Source organism: Diospyros lotus, chromosome 13 (assembly GCF_014633365.1).
Source record: "Diospyros lotus cultivar Yz01 chromosome 13, ASM1463336v1, whole genome shotgun sequence".
NCBI lineage: Eukaryota > Viridiplantae > Streptophyta > Magnoliopsida > Ericales > Ebenaceae > Diospyros > Diospyros lotus.
The window spans coordinates 5,122,999-5,140,857 of NC_068350.1; the positions used below are offsets into that span (position 1 = coordinate 5,122,999).

The 17,859-nt window shown below is 36.3% G+C and overlaps 3 protein-coding genes across 7 annotated transcripts in view; 2 read left to right on the forward strand and 1 right to left on the reverse strand.

Moving 5' to 3' along the window:
- The window catches only part of LOC127787847 (E3 ubiquitin-protein ligase UPL7), a 68,487-nt gene that overhangs the window by 10,658 nt on the left and 39,970 nt on the right, over positions 1 to 17,859 (reverse strand). For 3 of the 5 annotated variants that reach the window (XM_052315884.1, XM_052315888.1, XM_052315886.1), the window contains 4 exons: positions 17,341 to 17,457; positions 10,068 to 10,157; positions 9,825 to 9,929; positions 8,446 to 8,787 (listed from right to left, as the gene is read on the reverse strand). In XM_052315884.1, the coding sequence (XP_052171844.1) occupies positions 9,846 to 9,929; positions 10,068 to 10,157; positions 17,341 to 17,457 (291 nt within the window). In that variant the 3' untranslated portion in view covers positions 8,446 to 8,787; positions 9,825 to 9,845. Of the gene's footprint in view, positions 1 to 8,445; positions 8,788 to 9,824; positions 9,930 to 10,067; positions 10,158 to 17,340; positions 17,458 to 17,859 lie in introns of those variants that run through there. The other 2 variants (XR_008020260.1, XM_052315885.1) reach the window with 2 other exon arrangements.
- Positions 349 to 4,206, forward strand: LOC127788779 (beta-galactosidase-like). Its single transcript, XM_052317389.1, has 17 exons — positions 349 to 444; positions 545 to 657; positions 754 to 820; positions 908 to 1,000; positions 1,102 to 1,245; positions 1,345 to 1,430; positions 1,514 to 1,619; positions 1,719 to 1,806; positions 1,899 to 2,017; positions 2,130 to 2,291; positions 2,395 to 2,603; positions 2,719 to 2,822; positions 2,903 to 3,012; positions 3,095 to 3,313; positions 3,421 to 3,632; positions 3,732 to 4,008; positions 4,099 to 4,206. Exons 1-17 carry the CDS (start codon positions 349 to 351, stop codon positions 4,204 to 4,206), a joined length of 2,313 nt encoding a protein of 770 aa, XP_052173349.1.
- Positions 5,242 to 9,447, forward strand: LOC127788780 (GDSL esterase/lipase At5g03810-like). The gene is made up of 6 exons (XM_052317390.1): positions 5,242 to 5,449; positions 5,517 to 5,614; positions 5,729 to 5,891; positions 6,394 to 6,476; positions 8,482 to 8,837; positions 9,187 to 9,447. Exons 1-6 carry the CDS (start codon positions 5,242 to 5,244, stop codon positions 9,404 to 9,406), a joined length of 1,128 nt encoding a protein of 375 aa, XP_052173350.1. The 3' UTR covers positions 9,407 to 9,447.

Genomic DNA, 17,859 nt, shown 5'->3' on the forward strand with positions numbered 1-17,859 from the left:
GTCGTAGACTTCTGTTCTCCTTCTCCATAGCAACGTAACATTGAGAAGGGAAATGGGGAGTTACAGTAGAGTTTTGGGCTTGGCTTTACTCTGCTACTGTCTTCTTTCTTCTTATTCTTCTTCTTTGGTTGATGCTCTCGATGTTTCGTATGACGGCAAGGCGCTCACCATCGATGGAGAGCGAAGAATCATCATCTCAGGCTCCATCCATTACCCTCGCAGCACGCCTGAAGTATATTTACACACACACACACACACACACATATATATATATATATATGCTCTTCATCTCTTGCTTAAAATCTCTATGTATATATGTAAAGCATTTGCATGAATATTGTTTTGCAGATGTGGCCTGATTTGATCAAGAAAGCAAAGGAGGGAGGGCTCAATGCTATCGAGACTTATATCTTTTGGAACGCTCACGAGCCATTGTATCGTCAGGTTTAAATTTTATTCTTAAAAATATCTCAAATTAATCTTTAATGAGTCCTTTTAATTTTAGATCAATTTCTTCTACTAACATATATTCTCTTCAAAATAGTATGATTTTTCAGGGAACTTGGATTTCATTAGATTCATAAGAGTTGTCCAAGACTACGGGCTCTATGCTATTTTGCGAATTGGACCATATGTCTGTGCTGAATGGAATTATGGGTATGTTAAAATCTTAATTTTCTAATTCATTTGATAGTAATTTTTAACCCTGCGATAGCTAACTAAAATTATTTTTCTTCTGTATTTATTGCTCAGAGGATTTCCTGTATGGTTGCATAACATGCCAAACATGACATTCAGAACTAACAATAAAGTGTTTGAGGTATATATATGTATGGATGTAAATTTTGAAATACAATGAATTATTTATTTTCATTTTGAATTTGTTAATTATTTATTTGAATTGTAGGAGGAGATGAAAACTTTTACAACTTTAATCATCGAAATGGTTCGGAAAGAACATTTATTTGCCTCACAAGGAGGACCTATAATCCTTTCACAGGTTTAATTGCTTTTTATTACACATATGTTGATCATATTGCTTTTCTCAATGTTTTAAATATCTGGGTAATTGTTTTCCTTTTTTTTTTTGTAAAAAAATAGCTTGAGAATGAGTATGGAAATGTCAAGAGCAAATATGGAAATGATGGAAAAGAATACATAAACTGGTGTGCTGATCTTGCTGAATCCTACAAAGTTGGTGTTCCATGGATCATGTGCCAAGAATGGGATGCTCCCGAGGGCATGGTATTACCCTTTACATTAATTAAATGCTCATTAAATTTCATTTATTTTTCAGGTTTTCTCAACATTATGTTTAATTTTGGTATTTTTTTTTCCCCACAGATTAATACCTGCAATGGATATTATTGTGACCAATTCTACCCTAATCATGGCATGCCTAAGATGTGGACTGAAAATTGGACTGGCTGGTACTTATAACTGTTATATTTTGTATAATTATATTAATATTTTGATTAAATTATCTTGTTACTTTTATCATTGATTAATTTAGGTTTAAGAATTGGGGAAGTAAATATCCACGTCGAACTGCTGAGGATCTTGCTTTTGCGGTTGCTCGATTTTTTCAATATGGTGGCACGCTACAAAACTATTATATGGTTTGTATCCAAAATTCCTTAATAAGTATTTGTACTTTATTAAATAAATTGATTAATTTAGTTAAACTTTTTACATTTTTTGTTTTTCTAATTACGTAGTATCATGGTGGTACTAATTTTGGTCGAACATCTGGTGGTCCCTATATTGCCACATCATATGATTATGATGCGCCTCTCGATGAATATGGTAAAGAGAATTTAAAAAAAGAATTACCAATTGTATATATACTCTTTATTTTTGCTGTATTGTTTTATAAAAACTTATGTTGTTTTTATCAGGTAATTTAAATCAACCTAAATGGGGACATCTTAAGGATCTGCACACCCTCTTAAGATCAATGGAAGAGACTTTGACAAATGGTTTTTCAAGCAACATTGAGTATGGTAACATGTTGACTGTAAGTTTTTGAACTTCTTTTCCTCCCTTTTTTTATTTTCCTTATATCACAAATCAAGTTAATTGATCCTAAAATGATTTTTTATTTTTTTATTTTTTTCCCATCTTTGCAGGTAACATCGTACGAGCATCGTGGCGATAGGGTATGTTTCTTTGGAAATGCAAATGAAAAAAATGATGCAACATTTGACTTTGAGGGCACAACGTACACTGTTCCTGCATGGTCTGTTAGTATCCTCCCAGATTGCTACACAGAAGTTTACAACACTGCTCGGGTACTTATCGACAACTTTAACATTAATCGAATCCATTAATAATTGTTTTGATGAGTTTGACTGCTGATCAATTTGTTTTTATCTGATGTTGAACCTGTATTAGGTTAATGCACAAACATCGGTAATGGTGAAGTTGCGGAATGGAGCTGATGCATTTCGGGAGCCCTATAATTTGCAGTGGAAATGGGCAGGCGAGAAGTTTGAGCACATCAAGGATGATGATGCTAAAAAGGGTTATCTTCAATTTGATGGGCTCCTGGATCAGAAGTTTGTATCGAATGACACCAGCGACTATGTGTGGTATATGACTAGGTAATGCTATATAAATATGATTAATCTTAAAACCATTTCATTATTCATTCACATTACCAACATATGAAATGCATTTACCGTACTAAACATGCCAATCTTTGCTTGCTTGTTTCAGTGTGGAGATTGATCACAATGATCCTGCTTGGAGAGAGGAGGTTACTCTAAAAGTTCACACCAAGGGGCACATACTTCATGCTTTTTTGAACGGGAAGCACGTTGGTAATGTGTCTAAAGTTCGAGTAGTATGTTTGCCATATATGTTATTGAGCATGATTGATGATACAACGATCTTGTTGCAGGATCTCAATCAGCAAAAGACGGACATTGGACTTTTGATTTCTTGACGAAATTTAGGATGAAAGATGGGAAGAACTCACTATCTTTGCTTAGTGTTACTAATGGACTTCAAGTGAGAATTAACAATCTTGAGTTTGCTTTCATGCATATATTAAACAACCAATTCAACATTTTTTTCACGTTTCGTTGCGTAGAACTACGGCGAGTTCTTTGACAAAGAGCAACATGGAATTCTTGGACCAGTGAAGTTGATTGGAGGTGACAATCAGGTTAAGCATCTTGATAAGTATAGGTGGACTTACAAGGTTGATCTCGATGGAATCGAGAAGGGCCTTTACATGAAGGACACCAAGGCCAATTGGAGATGGAAGGTGCAGAATCTTCCTACAAACAAGATGTTTGTTTGGTACAAGGTGATTCAATGAATTGTATCTGCCAATTCTGCAATAACCTTTCTGTTTATATTGTCATTTCAAGACATCCATACATGAAAATTAAGAGTTCTTTTTGTTTGTTGTAGACAACCTTCAAGGCTCCAATGGGTGATGATCCAGTTGTTCTGGATTTGCTTGGCATGGGGAAGGGAATAGCTTGGGTGAATGGCTTTAACATTGGTAGATACTGGCCAAGCTATTTCGCCGATGATAATGGTTGTGACTTCAAATGTGACTATCGTGGAACGTATGGTAGTAACAAATGCTTGACAGGTTGTGGGGAGTCCTCTCAGAGATGGTAACTAGCAGATTATCTTCGTTTACATGATTTACTTCAATTTCTTTTCATTTTCAAAGAGCATCAAGTGATACTTTAATCATGTTGTTCTTTTACTAGGTATCACGTGCCTCGCTCAATCCTCAACAACGACGATAACTTGCTGGTGTTGTTTGAGGAGTTTGGTGGCAACCCTGGAAATGTTGAGGTTCAATCAGTCACCGTTGGAAAGGCTTGTGGAAATGCATATGAAGGCAACAAGTTGGAGTTATCTTGCCAGGGAGGAAAAGTCATATCAGATGTTAGGTTTGCGAGCTTTGGGGACCCTAAGGGCAGCTGTGGAGCCTTCCGCAAAGGTCATTGCGAGTCACCTAATAGCTTGTCAGTTGTGCAAGAAGTGAGCTACAACCCTGTTCTCTATCACCATATATATAGTGATTTGCACAAGATTTATTTGTTTTAATTATTTTTTTTATTTGAATTGCAGGCATGTCTTGGCAGAGAGAGCTGCACAATCGATGCCTCTGAGTGGACTTTCCAGCCTAATGGTTGCAAGATCCTCACCAAAAGACTTGCTGTTGAGCTCGCATGCTAAATAGAACGATTATCTTTTATTTTAAATTTTGTTTTAGCTCATTTAATTTATGCAAGGTGTTAGTTTTAGCTTATGTAAGGAGAAGTGACATTAGTTTTGGTTTAGATTATTCAACATTATCAACTTATTCAAAGTAATTATCAATTATCGAGAAATATTAGTTCATTTATTACAGTAATTATCAATTATGAGTAATATTAGTTTCAAGATTTATCATCCATTATGTCACTCCTATTTAAGCTGCCATTTCCTTTTGTTATGCTTGGATACTTTGTTATTATTATAGGTGCACAATTTTTAAAAATACCAGGCAATATTATTACAGGGGGCACAATTCCTTAATTGTCACACATCTTTTCTTTTCTTTTTTGTTTTGCATTCATTTATGTTATATCTTCATTAATTACATAATCAGCTTCTTTATATAATAAAAATCCCAGGAATTTCTGTTTTTGTTTCTTAATTTGTTAACGTTACCATATTCTTATATTAAATTGTTTGTTTAGGATGTGCTCTTGGTGACAATAATGGTTTTATATTCTTCTATAAACATGGTTTTATCTTGAAAGATTTAGGGGGGGAAAAGTTATAAACACAGTAATATTTCTCAAACAATTTTTTTTGGGGGGGTGAAGATACTATTTTCCTTGAAAACAATAGGCTTGTAGGTGGACTGACATTACGAATTGAGTACACAACCGCAACCCGCGTGGCATGAAGAGATGAATTAAATGAACGCCAGCTTCAGTTGGTATCAGAGGCAGAGCCCCAAAACCCCAAGCCTGCAACAGGTATTAAGCTCCCTATTTCAGAGCACATCTTCATGCATCTTTATCTTGGGTTATCTTCAAGAAGAAGGTGGTTGCTTCTTCACAAAGAGAGTTGATGATTTCGTTCCAGGATTCTGACCATCAACTACTAGTAGTTTTCCTTAAATTCTTCTCCCCCTCCCCCCCCCGGGGGTCACATTATTCATTCACAATTTCCCTCTCTATCTGTGGCTGAGTTTCACTGTCGAAGCAAAGGGAAAAGACCATGGGGTTCACAAGTTTTCTCTTGGGTGTCTTTCTTGCTTTTGCTATGGCTCCCCCTATGGCTAATGGGGACGCTATTGTTCCCATATTGTGTATCTTTGGAGATTCTGTAGTTGATGTGGGAAACAATAACAACCTCACTACACTGATCAAGGTAAATTTCCCTCCTTACGGAAGGGACTTCTCGTCACCCACAAACCTACCGGGAGGTTCTGCAACATGCTTAATATCCTTGTGTAACAGCTGAGTACCTTGGATTCACTTTATATCCTCCAGCATATCTCAGCCAGGACGCCAAAGGAAATAACCTCTTGACCAGTGCCAACTTCGCGTCAGCTGATTCTGGTTATTTTGACAGGACAGCACAGTTCTACGTAGACAACCAAAGAAACTCAAAACTCTTTGTGTGTGTGTGTGTGCAAGCAAGCTGATTACTGGAAGATACTGTCGTAAGAGTAACTTGCGTTGCAACTGTTTTGTTTTTGTAGCTCGTTCTCTCACTCACCCAGCAGCTAGCATACTACAAGGAATATCAAGACAAAGTTGTGAGGATGGTAGGAAAAGCCAGAGCTAATTCCATGTTCTCGGGCCGAAATCCATCTCGCAGGAAGCAGCGACTTCGTTCAGAACTGGCGGATCCATGCATGAGCTGTCTGGGCACAATTAAAAATAATTTTTTAATGTAAAAAATAATAAATTTTACTAATAATTTAGTAAAAAAAAAAAAAATTCTGGCCCACCTCAAAATTTATGATGTGTAATTTATACCTAAAAAAAAAAAAAATTAGCTTCTCCCTACATAAATTTTTCGATCCGCCCCAACTACTACATCAACCCCATACTCGACGGAGCCTATTCACCCGATCAGTTCTCAGACATTCTGATGAGAGCCTATTCTACTTTTGTCCAAGTTCTGCTTCGTACCCTCCACCGAAATGGTAATAAGCATATATGTTGATACATATTACCAAGTATTCTAATAGTTAAATCTAGGATAATGCAGAAATAGTTCTGCACAAGGAGTAGCATTTACATGCATTTCATGATGCAACTTATTGGGTATATTATCTAATATAGTTTTACAACTTGCTGGCGCTCATCTAAATAGGATAAAAATCAAAGCTTGGGTAAATTATTGTTGACTGCCTTTCAGATTTTGGTGCAGTTTCGGGGCTAAGAGTGAATGAGCTTAAATCTCATATGTACTGTGCTGGCATTGTGGAGCAGGATCTGGAGGTCAGTCAGAATCTATCCAAGTTCTCTAGAGGCCTTATGCCTTTTAGGTATCTTGGAGTGCCTATTGCCGCTGCGAAGCTAAAAGTGACTCATTATTCGCCTTTTATTGACAAAATTGCGGGGCATATTAAAGCATGGAAGAGTGTGACTTTATCTTACGCAGGGAGGGCTGAGCTGATCAAGACTATTCTTTAGGGGATTGAGTGCTTTTGACTCACTATTCTTCCTATTCCAGTGGCGGTTATTGACAGAATTATTAGATTATGTAGGCTGTTACTCTGGAACTCTTCTCATTCGCTTGTTGCATGGAAGGAGGTTTGTCTTCCGAAAATTGAAGGAGGCTTGGGGCTTAAAGATTTTAGGTGTTGGAATTTGGCCTTGCTGGCCAAGGTGCTTTGGGATTTTCATTGCAAGAAAGACACCCTGTGGGTGAGATGGGTTAGTCACGTCTACTTGGAAGTCTAATCGATTTGGGGTAGGTTATCAAAAAAAGATGATTCTCCTTATGAAGGATTCTTTATGCCAGAAGGAAGGGTCGGTCAATGCTGCTATTCAATTAATGGAAAGCTGGAGGGAGGGAGATTCCATTAAAATCTTGCATGCCTATGATTATTTCCGGCCTAAGGGGATCCGTAAGATCTGGGCAGGGGACGTCTGGAATGTGGCAGTGCCTCCTAAGCATGCCTTTACGTTGTGGCTCAATGTCAAGTCCAAATTATTGACCAAGGATAACCTATTATTTTTGGACATTGACAGCGGTCTATGTGGGACAAGTGAAGAATCTCACCAGCACTTCTTCCAATGCGCTCTTAGCTCAAGGATTTGGGGGCATGTTAAATCGTGGATGGGAATGCATTGCTCTATGTCAACTTTAGCCAGTTCCTTTAAATGGCTCAAGAAAGAGGCTCGGGATTCATCTTGGCAATGTGAAGTCAAGCGTGTAGCCCTTGCATGCACAGTTTATTATATTTGGGCAGCTCGCAATCGTCTTATTTTTAAAGGATAAAAGCTTTCGGTGGATTGCATTGCTAGTAGGGTTAAAACATAAATATACAGGATTATTTTTTCTATGTATCCTTGTGTTTTAACTCATTTTGAATCCCTTACTATGGGTAATTAGTTTTGGTCCTTTGTTCTGTTTTGCCTGGGTATGCCCAATATAATTGTATATGTTCATTTTTTATCAATTCAATATTTATTTACTGATAAAAAAAAAAAATCAAACCTACAGATCGTATTCGGTATAAAACATACGGAATGTGAACAAATTTTAGTTCTTGAGATTTGGCTGTCATGTGAGGTCATCTGGGTTCTGTTCCAATATCTACTTGCTGTCATATGAGCTTTATGGGTGTTGGCTTGCAGTGGCAGACTCTAAACACTGACAAATGCACACACCAGAGTGTACCTAGTGATCAGTCTGCCTGCTGTGTGCTGCATCAAGAATTCCTTGTCCCAAAATGTGAAGTCGCTCATCCCAGCGCCCCCCACTCACGGCCCAATAAAAATGTGAGGGAATGTTAATCATGGTGACTCAACTGATCACAGCGGCTAGACTAATGCTCACTGCGCACAAGGAGCCCCCTTCACTTGAGAGCTCACTTGAGAGATTGCTCTCACACTGTCGCTAACGAGACTCGATCCTTGGTCCTTGTCCCAAACTTCACCATCTGTGACCAGTTGAGCTGCCCATACGGGATGGGAAATTGTGGGTCAGGAAATTGTGCTAATGTGTTTATGTCTACCCCAAATAACTGACCAACAAATTGTGCGCGTTTATGCCTAGTAAAAAAGCTGAATAAAAAATTGTGTAATACACATTAATCTGAACTTGACAGGGATGAGGGTATATGGATCCAGTTGGGATAATGACCTGATACTCTGTTAAGCCTACCTTGATTTGGAATTTCAACACCAAGGAAATTAAGCTATTGATGTGTCAACCATGAAACACTTGACCAGTCACACATTTATAATTTGAAATGGTTTTACACAATCTTGATAGAAAACTCCATTATGTACAAACTCCAAAGACGAACAGCATGAGCATTTTTCACATCAAATCCTACCTTTTCAACAGACTCTCTATGGCCTGGGAGGAAGGAAGATTGGAGTTACAACCTTACCACCAACTGGATGCTTGCCAGCAGCTATCACACTATTTGGCTCAGGGAGCAACCAATGTGTTGAGAGTCTGAACCGAGATGCAGTTTCCTTAAAAAATAAGCTAAAGAGCACATCACAATACTTGCACAGCAAGCTTCCTGGTCTCAAACTTGTTGTCTTTGATATCTATCAGCCTCTCCTTGACCTGGTTGCAAAGCCCACCGATAATGGTATGAATATATTTTTCCATGTTAGGTAGCCAGTAATCTTTCTCACAAAAATACATTTTTTATTCTGCCCCCAACCCCAAATTTATTATCAATTTAGTTTTTTTTTTTTTTTTGGGGGGGGGGGGGGAGGGGGGGGGTGGGGGGGGTGGAGGAGATAAGCGATCATCTTTTACTGATGATAACTAAATATTTTCAAGCATCTACGATAAATATTTCTACTTTGATTGCATCACAAGATTCTGATACGTTTTTTCACTTCCCACAAAGTTCTAATTTTCAGAGTTATACTCGGAGCTTGATTCAGAAAAGCTTTTCCCAGAACAAAGAATTTCTCTCTTTTATTCTCAGCAAAATAGAAATGTAAACTGATTCAAAATTCATCTGCAACTATATATACTAGGGTTTTTTGAATCAAGGAAGGCTTGCTGCGGAACGGGTACAATAGAGACATCCATGCTTTGCAATGCCAGATCTGTAGGAACATGCTCAAATGCTACAGAGTATGTGTTTTGGGATGGATTTCACCCATCTGAAGCTGCTAATCAAGTCCTAGAACAGGATCTTCTTGAACAGGGATTCTCCCTCATCTCTTGAAGAGTAATAGATCCTATAGCAAAACTTGAGAATACCTTCGTTTCCCCTTCAGTTATCTACTTGTACATAACTACAGTTGCTATGAGGACTATGGTTTGTACCGACCCTTCTATTATCATGAAAAACAGAGAAAAAAAGAAATAGGATGGCTGTATGATGAGTAGTTCATTCATCGTGACTGTATTTTGCAAAGACAGGTGGCATGGATGGACTAACACGTCAAGGGAGAACAAACAAAAATAAATAAAATAAATTAAAAAAAGGCACAATGAACCTAATTCCTTTGGTCCTTACTTCTTGATGCATTTCAAAACATTAGTGCAACTTAATCAACTTATATGAACTACTCTTCCATTCATAGTTTCAAATCTAATACAGGACTAAGCTTGGAGAAAGACAAAAGGAAAATAAGGGTTACCTTAGTAATTTCTTGGAACTTCTATGAAAGCTCGAACCCTGCATTAGAATTGATAGCATAGAGAAGCTTGGCTCTCAGAGTACTAGCTCGTTTGTATGTTGGAAGCTTTAAGCATCAGGGACAGCACATGATTTATGAGCGAGGAAGAAAGAAATGATTTTTTAAGCCTAAAAAGTCACTTTGGGACATATTCTTAGCAAGTTAAAGGTCAAGAAGCAGAGGACTTCATCCCCAGTACAGTACCTTGAGAGTATTGTAGCATGTAGAAGCTGATGGAAGTCGCTCCACGTCCTGTCCTCCAAAAGTTGCCCAAAGTGGCATATCACATGCAACCTATATCATTTCAGGTCCCAATTCAGTATCGATTTCATTATTTCTCTTTCATGTTTTTCCTTTCTTGAGGAGAAGGGTTAGGAAGGGAAATGGACTGGAACCAATTCTTCCATCCCCATCCCCACATTCCATTTTTCCTCCCCATCTCCACTAAGTAATCTACTTAATTCCCCCAAAAAAGGTGGATGATAGAGGGCAATGAAACAAATAGAAAGAGAAAAGGTAAAATAGAAATGCAGCTGATGAAAATGAATTATATCTGGAAGTCAGTAGACTTAACTCTTAACCAAGTAAAATATGAGAAATCTAGCTGACAAACTACATCTGAAAAAAAGAGCAGATTCCATGCATGTATCATGTATTGAGAGAGAGAGAAAGAGGCCCAGAAAACTACCAATTTTGGCACTAAAGCACCCAAGAAAATAGTTTTGAGTGATCTGACAAATTGAGTAACAAGGAGAGAATCAAAAAGAAGTCCTATGGGGATATTTGTGGATCTCAGGCTCTCTGCCAACTAAAGGATGCCACCTCTCAGCCTCAAAACTTCTATATGCAGGATTCTTTGAAAGTACCATATTCTGACTGTCTCTTTTGTTTATTCAGAAAATATTAAGAAGATTCTGCCCTATCTCACATCATGGCTGTCAAAGGAATACTACTTGAAATTTGTAAGCCTGAAAGATCTGCATAACTACAAGCCCTTTTTCTGCTATGGCTCCCAATACATCTAGGATAATGATATTTGTTGCAAATTGAGACACCAAATGCATGGGGCAGACAGACTAAATTCTCCCTTTTGCACATGCATTGGCTTTTGATCTATTCCCATCACAATATGTATCATTATCCTTATGTCAATTACTCACTGATGGCAGAATGAAATAAGAATAAAAAAGAATGGGATTCTTTTGCGGGAGGAACAACATAAACTTGTATCTACCTTATGCTTATCCTGAAATATGTGTAGAAAGGCATTCTTCAACACATAGACTTTTGGTTTTCAGCCCCCTCCCTCTTCTTCAAACCCAAAACACCACCACCATCAAGCTTTAATCCTACTAGGTGGGCCATTATAACCTATATCAGTCCTAAGTTTCTTATCAAGTTTTTTTTTTTGGCTATGAACTCCTTCCATTTTATCTACTCTCCTCACAAAAGCACCTATAGGTTCTTATATGACTAAATCATAGTAATTGCATCTCATGCATATTATCTTCCATAGATTCCACTCTAACATTATTACAAATGACCTCATTTCTAATTCTGTCCAACATTCCATGCCATGAAATAAAACTAATATTATAGCCATTCAATAAAATTCCCTTTTAGGTTTAAAGGGCCTTCACAACAGCATAATACACAGGAAAAACTCCTCTATTTTAATTATCCTACCTTACTTATGTGAGTAATATTATGAACGATCTCCCTTTTTTGGATAATTGATCAAAGATATCTGAATTGATATTTTTTTGAAATGACTTGATCTTCAAGTCTCAAAATGACATCATTCAAATTTCTATTTTCACTAAACTTACATTCTATATATTCAATTTTCAATTTGCTACAATTGAATTGTTTGGATTCTAAAGTTGTCTATCCCTGCCTTGAGCTTAGTATTCACACCTTTTGTTGCATTTGCCAAGATAATGCTATCAGAAAATAACACACAAGACACCTTTTCTTGGATGTACTTAGTAAGATCATCCATCACTAGAGCAAAGGGATAAGGGCTCATTATTATAGATCTTTGATCTGACCAAATTATAATTGAAAATTTCAGTATTTCCTCCATAAGTTCTAAAACATGTTCTACTACATCATACTTGTTTTCAGTAAACTGTGTATAAGCAACTCAAAACAAATCTGTCTTCTCTAAAATTCTCCAAAAGACTTCTCTAGGGACTTTGTCATAAGCTTTTTCTAAATTTATAAAAATTATATGTAAATATTTTTATTTATCTCTACACTTTTCCATTAAGTACCTAAGAAAGTATATAGCTTTCATTGCTGATCTACCAAGCATGAAACCAGATTGATTTTTAGACACCTTGACTTCCTTTTTGTTGTATTTCAAATTATGGTAGCCATCTCATTCTACATTAAATTTGCCTTGTCTTCCATAATCCAATATCTTCCGCCACAGATTTTTTTTTTTTTTTTAAATATCCCACTTTTCACCTTTTAATTTGTAATCTTTGATTCATTAGCTTCACTTCTTATCATCCTTCCTCTATTTTTAATATGGAAGTTGAAACCAATATGTCCATATGGGTTCATTAGATATTCTCCTGGTATAATTACAGTACCTACAAGACAAGCAATCCTTTTGCCTCACAAGAAATAAATCTATTTTAGTAGTCCATAAGCCACCTTCATATGTGATTAAATGTTTCTCCCATTTCTTGGAAATAGTATTAGCTATTATAAAATCACATGCCATGGAAAAATTCAAAATAGCTTTTCCTTCATTATTTCTCTCTCCAAAGACATGACCTCCATGTACATCTCTATACAGTATACCCATTTACTACTCTAGCAACATAACCATTCAAATAAACTCTTGTAACGATCTTTTTTCTTGGATGTATTCCTTGCAACAATGATGTGGGAAGGAGAAGAAAAAGTAGAAAAGGAACAAGAAGGAGAAAGGGGAAGCAAACTAACTAGGGGCAAACAGAAGAAGTTAAAAAGGAGAGGGGCTAGAGAGAAGACAGGTAGGAGAGAAATTAGGGTGAAAATTATTGAGTAAAAATAATAATATAAAAAGATAAAGTTAAACCATTATCTAACAACTTCAACTTTTAGATCAGATGGTAGTTAATAGTTCAACATGGTATCAGAGTAAGTAAAGGTTCTAAGTTCAAACCTCACTGCTAACCTAATATTTAAATTGATGCATATGTTTGGACTAGTTATGCGATAAAATCTGGCTATATGTGAGGGAGCATGTTGAAAGTAAAAATAATAATATAAAAAATATAAAATTAACGCTCTTATAATAATAATATAATAACATGTGAGGGAGCATGTTGGTAGGATTAGATTAGATGGTGGTTAACAATTAACAAAAATCACTTAATCAATGTATTCCAATATCATTTACTCTTTTGTTTACATCAATATTCCCTATTTGTAGAGTACAAACCCTAGAACAAATAGGATACCTTTCAACTAATCCTACCAAAAAATCTATTAAAATTCAGAATCCTAATCTCATAAACAATATAAATTAAAATTTAAGTATAATGTTAAAAAAAGTCCTTGTCATCAAACAACCTATCTAAAAATGCCCAAAATTTTGTTTTTATCTCTTCTCCCAATCTAAGTGGTGCACATGCACTGACGAAGCTCATAGTCTCTATTCTTAGGACCACTTTAACAGCAATAATTCTATCCCCCAACCTCTTTACATCTACTACCTCATCCTATTATCCATAATAATTCCTACTCCATTTACCATATTGTATGGTCATTCCTTGAGTACCAAAGTCTTATATCTTAACTGAACCATTATTTTAGCCTTTTCACCAACTTGTCTCATCTCTTGAAGGAATATAATATTAATTTTTCTTCTACTGATCGCATCCACCACCTCCACAGATTTCCATGTCAATGTTTCAATATTTCGTGATGTAATCTTGAGCATCTAGTATTGAACAAGCTTTTACTTGCATTTCTCTGAAAAAAGGCAAGGATCCTTGCAAATTGAACAATAGATTCCAGTTTTCATGCAGCAGCCTCATCCTTTTTTTTCTGCGTTCAGATATAGAACACATCACTATGGGGATTACCTCCCAACAAAATAATATTTTTTCTATAATATGATAAAAAAGATCTGACAATTTTTACTAGCTGTTTGTTGCCTAATACAATCCTCCTCTTTTACTTGGACTTGGGACTAAATAAACAACAACAACAACAACATATCCAGCCTTTATCCCACTATGTGGGGTCGGCTACATGAATTCTAGACTTTCATGTATTTCTGTCTTTTGTCATATCCTCATTTAAATCCATATATTTCATATCAAATTTTAATGTCTCTCCCAAAGTCTTCTTGGGTCTACCTCTACCTCTTTTTGTGACTAATTGTTCCATTTCATCAACTCTCCTCACAGGAGCGTCTCTTAGTCTCCTTCTCACATGACCAAACCATCTTAATCTATTCTCTCTCATCTTCTCCTCGATTGGCACTACTCCTACCTTATTACGAATAACTTCATTTCTAATTTTATCCTTTCTTGTATGTCCACACATCCATCTTAACATCCTCATCTCCGCTACACTCGTCTTTTGCTCATGTTGGTATTTGACTGCCCAACATTCTGAGCCATACAGCAAGACTGGTCTTATAGCTCTCCTATAAAATTTTCCTTTCAATTTTAGTGGGATTTTACCATCACATAACACCCCCGATGCATTTCTCCATTTTAGCCAACCTGCCTTAATTCTATATGCGACATCCTCGTGGATTTCTCCATCTTTTTGAATCACTAATCCCAAATATCGAAAATGGTCTTTTCTTTGTAAGATTTGGTCTTCTAATTTTATTATAACATCATCCACTCTTGCATTTTTACTAAATTTGCATTCCATATATTCTGTTTTCTTTCTACTTAATTTAAATCCCTTAGATTCTAAATTGTTTCTCCACAACTCAAGCTTAGTGTTCACTCCTTCTTTTGTTTCATCCACCAACACTATGTCGTCTGCAAATAGCATACACCATGGCACATCTGTCTGAATATCTTTAGTGAGTTCATCCATTACTAGGGCAAATAAATATGGACTTAGTGCAGAACCTTGATGCAGTCCTATTGTAGTTGTAAATGGTTCAGTATCCCCACCGCATGTTCTGACTCTTGTCTCTACACCATGATACATGTCCTTAAGGGCTTGTATATAGGCTATTTTGACTCCTTTCTTCTCTAAAACCCTCCATAATACTTCTCTAGGGACCCTATCATAGGCCTTTTCTAGATCTATAAACACCATATATAGATCCTTCTGATGATCTCGATACATTTCCATTAGACGCCTCAGTAAATATATAGCTTCCATTGTTGACCTACCAGGCATGAAACCAAACTGATTTTCTGACACCTTTGTTTCCTTTCTGAGCCTGTGCTCTATTACTCTCTCCCAGAGTTTCATGGTATGACTCATTAACTTAATTCCTCTATAATTTTCACAGTTTTGAACATCTCCTTTGTTCTTGTATATAGGAACCAAAGTACTCTTCCTCCACTCATCTGGCATCTTTTTTGATTTAAGGATGGCGTTAAATAGTTGCGTTAGCCAGGAGATGCCCTCTTCTCCCATGCATTTCCATGCTTCTATTGGTATATTATCTGGTCCCACTGCCTTATGATTTTTCATCTTTTTTAATGCTTGCCTTATTTCATTTGAACTTATGCGTCGATAGAATGTGTAGCTCACATTTCCTTCGGAGTTGCTAAGATGTCCCAACCTAACTCTTGTGTCACCACCATCATTGAATAATTTTGTGAAATACTTCTTCCATCTCTCCTTAATCGCTCCCTCATTTACTAAAACATTTTGATTGTCATCTTTTATGCATTTCACTTGATTTAAATCCCGTGTTTTTCTTTCTCTTGCTTTAGCTAATTTATATATATCCCTTTCTCCATCTTTTGTATCAAGTCGTTTATATAGATTCTCATATGCTTTTGACCTTGCTTCACTAACAGCTCTTTTTGCTGCTTTTTTTGCTTCTTTATAATTTTTTTGATTTTCTTCATTGTTGCATTGATATACCGCCTTATAGCAAATTTTCTTATTTTTAATTCTCAATTGTACCTCTTCATTCCACCACCAAGACTCCTTAAGGTTAGGGGCTCTACCATTTGTCTCTCCAAGGACTACCTTTGCCGTGCTTCTCAGGGCATTAGCCATTTCTTTCCACATTTGGTTTGTCTGTCTTTCTTCATTCCATTCCCTTCTACCCCTTAATTTTTCTTTGAAGATTAGTTGTTTCTCCCCTTTTAAATTCCACCACCTGATTCTTGGATTTTGTTTTATGTGATTTTTTCTCTTCCAATTTCTTACTTGGACGTCAAGTACTAGAAGTCTATGTTGAGTAGTCAAACACTCTCCCGGTATCACCTTACAATCCCTACAACATAACCGATCCTCTTGTCTCATGAGGAAGTAATCTATTTGGGTGCTTGAGGTGATATTTTTATATGTGATTAAGTGTTCATCCCGTTTTTTGAACCTAGTATTGGTTATAATTAGCCCATATGCCATAGCAAAATCTAGGATAGATTTACCCTCATTATTAATTTCCCCGAATCCATACCCTCCATGTACCTCTCTATATCCGTTTCCGTCTCTACCCACGTGCCCATTTAAGTCACCTCCTATAATCACTTTCTCTCCTCTTGGTATCATTTGTATGAGTCCCTCTAGGTCCTCCCAGAATTTTACTTTTATCTCATCACCTAACCCCGCTTGTGGTGCATATGTACTAAAGATATTCATAGTCATTCTTCCTAAACTAATCTTCACCATAATAATCCTATCCCCTATTCTCTTGACATCCACTACCTCATCTATTAAGCTTTTATCCATAATAATCCCCACTCCATTTTTTGCTCGATCAGTTCCTGTGTACCATATTTTATATCCAGCTTCTGATAAAGTTTTTGCTTTTTTCCCTACCCATCTCGTCTCTTGAAGGCACATAATATTAATTTTTCTCTTAATCATCACAGGACTTGGGACTAAATAAAGCATAAAAAATTTAACACTTCAAAAGAAAAACACAAGTCAAGCAACTTATCTTTTAACACTCCAAATCATTTAATCAACCAAGTTGATAATGCAAATTTAAGGCAGAGAAGGAAAATACCCAAACCAGCACAACCCCAAAACAACATTATTCCTAGTTAGTTGCATATTATTCATTCCAAAACTTCTAACCTCAAAGCAACCAATTGTCCATATTTATCCTCCCTTTGTGTCAGGAACATGAACAAGTACATTTGCATCAACAATCTAAAGGAAAGAAGGCATTTAGTTAACCTAAACAGGCATCACATGAGCCTAAACTGAGATTTCATATATTGTTGCCTATTCTTCAACACGTAACATTCTTGAACAGTAATTATCAGCACCAAAAATGAAGAAGAAGAAAAGGAATGCTAATTCAAGACGATACCTTATGAATGGTAAATGTTGGCTGCAAGTATTTGAATCCAAGTAAAGGAGCTCGAGAACAACTTGTCACAAACTTAACAAGCATGCATCGCTCTTTTGGTTCAAATTCTGAGATAACCTGAATTATAAAAGCAAGATAAAACTCTATACTAATGAAAAAAAAAACCAAATTAAACCAATAAATTTCAGAAACAACTCCTAGATAAGAAGGATGTCTTCAAGGAACAATGCATGTTACAATCAAATTCTGGACAATTGCAAAACAAATCAAGATGTTTTCATAAAAGAATAAATTTATTGTATTTTTATTGGGCAAGTAAAATTGTCAAGATCCCAATTTTTTTTAAGGACAATGATTTTTAGAACCAAGCAAGGACAAAAATGGGCATTTCATCCATTCTCCCTACATTTGTTGTATTTACATTCATGGAAAATATATTTACTTATTTTCATACATGTATACACATGCATGCACAAATACGAACCTTCAGCTTTTCTAACTTACCATATATTTCATAAA